We start from the raw sequence: 3,890 nt of genomic DNA, 5'->3' as shown, positions 1-3,890 counted from the left end.
CTGGGTCTTTCATTCTGGGGCCTTCTCTTCTATTTATACTTCTTTATGGTAACCGTTGCAATACACTCCCATGATTTCTGGTCATGGCGTCACACAATTAGCTTCCACTACGCCATTCTTTCAGTTAGGCCTCCCTCGTGAATTTGAATTTGAATTCTGAGTAACCGTTGGGCCACGTCATCTTATACCTTTTAATTGCTTCAGTACTTCGCAGATCCATCCACACCAATATGAACTGCCACGTGTCTGCTGCTGATTGGAGACTTACATTAACTCCCCAAATTACCCCTTACGGGCCACGTGTTAAGTTGTGATTGACTTATACAAAATATGTAGCCAACATCTTTATCGCTTCCAAAATAGTCAGCATAAATATAATAGCCTATACTGTCAAATTCAATGTATCACATGACTACCTTTCTCTCACCCAAAAATTCCTGGTTGTGGGGTAATACTTCAGTAGTCTCGAAATATTGATACATAATACTTCATAGTATTGTGATTGGTGAAAAAAGTAGATAGGTAGAATATTGTATAAAGTAATTAAGAGACATAAAGGGACATAATAAATAATGATTGGTTAGAAAATACAAATACATTGTATTTCAAAAATATTTTATAATTTTCCCTTGTGGTGGTAGGCCCTATAAAAGCAACGTGAGCAATGTCAAAGAAGGCCTCATTTGGGATGTAGGTTGCCCAAGCTAAAATAGTTTAATTTGGGATGAATTTTTTAATTTTTTTTAATTTTTATAAGAGAAAAATTAAAATGCTTACAAGTTGATATGATAACTTTTAACCAACAGATTAAAAAATCCATTTGACCTTTTTATGACTAAAACAGCCTCAACTCAACCCACCAGCCCAACCCAAGCCAACCCTACATCCCAAATGAGTGATTGGAAGAAAAAGTGATAACCAAAACTCTCATCTTTCTCTTCATCTTCTCTGTAACTAGGATCTCTCTTCGGAAAACCTGTCTTCTTTTCATTCTCTATTTTTCATCAAAACAGTCATCAAAACAGGTCGACCAATATGGCTTCATCACCGCCTGATAACCCTTCTTCCTCTGGCACTTGCAACGAAATCGTTCCGGTAGGAGACACCAACCACACTTCCTCCTCCAGCAATACGACCCAAATCGACGAACCACCCATCACCACCGCCAACAGAAGCCACAGTGAGGCTGAGGCGCTTTCTAAATTGATCAAGGCAGATCTGAATTCCATCGAGAGGATCACCAAGTACGGAGATAAAATCAGACTGTTGTGTGAAACGTTCAAGAACCTTGAAGAAGCGAGGGGAAGTGCAGACGAGTATCGGGAATTGAAGAAGATGGTGAAGAAACTGAAGAATCAGATCTCTTCCAAGCACAAGGATGAGCCTGATGAGTCCGATGCGGCTCTCCGTGTGCGGTCAAATGGTTCGGCAAACATCAACGGAGCCAACGCTGGCAAGAACGAGGCGATCGAGCAAAGCTTGAACTCTGAACAATTTAAGACACGTTACAAAATGCTCGAGGAGAAGTTGAAGCTCTGTCTGCTATGTTTTTCAGTGTTCCCGGAAAACGTTGAAATAAACAAGAGGGTCATGATATACTGGTGGATTGGAGAGGGTTTTGTACCTCCCATTGGCAGTGAAGGAAGTGGAAAGACACCAGAGCAGTTTGCCAATGAGTTCTTCGACAAGCTTATTGAGATGGGCTTCATTGAGCCCGTGTGCAAATATCCTAGACTTGACGTGAACATCTGCAAGATGAACCCTTTTGTTCGTTCTAAGGTGATTGAGTTTGCCAAAAGGACTAACTTCTTCGGTTTTGCTGACGAGAGTAATGCAGAAGAGTGCTACTACTCTCACCGGGCATGTTTGAAAGGTGGAGGATTAACAAAAATTCAGGATTTGGAAAAGCTTCACGCATTGTTCAATGTTGATGAGACTATTCTCGACTTCATGCCTGAATGGTTTTCAAAGATGAAAAATGTCAAGGTTCTTTACTTGGGAAGGTGGCAGACCTCGCCCACACATCACATTGAAGTTGAGGATATTACGGCTATGAAGAAAAAAAATGCAAATGTTTTGGATGGTTTGGAAAATGTCACACAACTGCGGTTTTTGAGCCTTCAAGGAATCTCCGGAGTTACGAAGCTTCCCCAGTCCATTTCAAAGCTCAGGAAGCTCACAATCCTTGACATTAGAGCTTGTCACAACCTTCAGGTAATTCCCAATCAAATTCGGTGCCTCAAGAATTTGACACACTTGGACATGTCCGAGTGCTACCTGCTTGATTTGATGCCCAAGGGGCTTGCATCGCTCTCCAAACTCGAAGTGCTCAGTGGGTTTGTGGTTGGAGATTCAAGGGGGTCATGCACTCTTGATGATTTAAGGAAATTGCCAAAGCTGAGAAAATTGAGCATTCACACTGGTGTCAATGCATTTCCTTCAGACACAGATCTGAGCGCTTTAAGCAAGTTCAAAGCCCTTACCAAGCTGACAATCGCATGGGGAAGGGGCTCTGTAAAACCTGCAGCAGAACAAAGAACAGCAGCTATCAAAAATGCTCTGACAAGAACATTGGCATTTAAACGTGTATCAAATGCAGAGCTTCCCTCAGGACTGATAAAATTGGACCTTCAGTGTTTCCCTAGAATGAATACACCTAGTTGGCTGAGTCCTTTAACACTGAAGAACTTAAAGAAACTCTACATCAGAGGAGGTAAGTTCTCTGATCTGGGTCAATTTCAGAAACTCAACAATGTGGAGAAGTGGAAGGAGGTTAAAGAATTGCGTCTGAAGTACTTACATGACTTGAAGATGGATTGGAGCGAACTCCAGACATTATTTCCAAACTTGAATTACTTGGAGAACATAGATTGCCCAAAACTCACTAACTTCCCATCCAATGGTATGGTGTCATAGATAGGCGTGATCTTTTCTTCTCACCACCTGCGTAAACAACACTGTATTTGATTCTTTTACAGTTCTGTTTCTTAATTCCTCGTCTTTGTTTGCAGTGTTCACAAACTGGTGATATATCTTCTCATATATTTGCTTGCTTCTCTTTGGCTGTCTAGTATTTAGCTGTATCTGGGTTTTTGTTGCTTCAAAGCTATGTGAGGATTTTTTTGAGATGAATATATGTGAAAGGATTGATCAATTAAAGCAGCTACTTTTTTATGATAATTTATGTGTGCATTTAGATATTGAGTAAATGTAACATTTTTGTTATTAATTTTGTTCAGCATAACTACACCATCAAGATTTTGGTTTCTTCGTCAAGTAAAACTGAACAGTCAACATTTCTCTCAGAGGACATGATGTGGGAGAAATTTTCACGTGTTCTCTGAGATTGACAAGATAAGAGGCAACCTGCTAGAGAAAACTTCTGTGTAATGCCTCTGTCACTCCATTCGTAACAATTGATGATTTGTTCATTTTGTCTTTGTGGCCCAACACTTCAATCAACTAATTTGCCCAAATGAATTAATGCTATCCTCCCTTCTTTATTTATTTATTTATTTTGTGAATATTTATACTAATATGAATATAGTTTGGTTTGGTTTAGGCTTTGGGTCAACCTTGTAAGGCTTTGTTTGTTGTAACTTACTAGATCTTATAAGGTTTTTTTTTTTTTTTTTTTCCCCAAAGAATTCATGTCATACATTAACTTCTACTTCTCACTCTAAAGTAAAAATAACTTAATTAAACATTTTTTTAAATGATTATCAAGAAGTTAGTAGAAGAGTGCTTTTAGTTTTTATTTCTTTATAGCTTTTACTTTAATTATCTTGAAAAAAATTACACTAAACATGGCCAATAATCCTCTCTTCCTAAATTCTTGTCTCAATAGCCTCGTTTGGGAAGTTGGTTGTTTTATTAGGTTATTTTAATAA

The 3,890-nt window shown here is 38.8% G+C and overlaps 1 protein-coding gene across 1 annotated transcript; it reads left to right on the top strand.

Annotated features, from left to right (window-relative positions):
• Nucleotides 1–1,035: 1,035 nt before the first annotated feature.
• On the top strand, nt 1,036–2,916 carry LOC114300574 (disease resistance RPP13-like protein 4). The gene has a single exon (XM_028245441.2). It carries the CDS (start codon nt 1,036–1,038, stop codon nt 2,914–2,916), a length of 1,881 nt encoding a protein of 626 aa, XP_028101242.2.
• Nucleotides 2,917–3,890: the final 974 nt, after the last annotated feature.

The sequence above is a fragment of the Camellia sinensis genome, chromosome 9 (genome assembly GCF_055761805.1).
Source record: "Camellia sinensis isolate YWXY chromosome 9, ASM5576180v1, whole genome shotgun sequence".
NCBI lineage: Eukaryota > Viridiplantae > Streptophyta > Magnoliopsida > Ericales > Theaceae > Camellia > Camellia sinensis.
The sequence above is the reverse complement of the archived record's forward strand: the minus strand, read 5'-3'. Positions and strand labels throughout refer to the sequence as shown.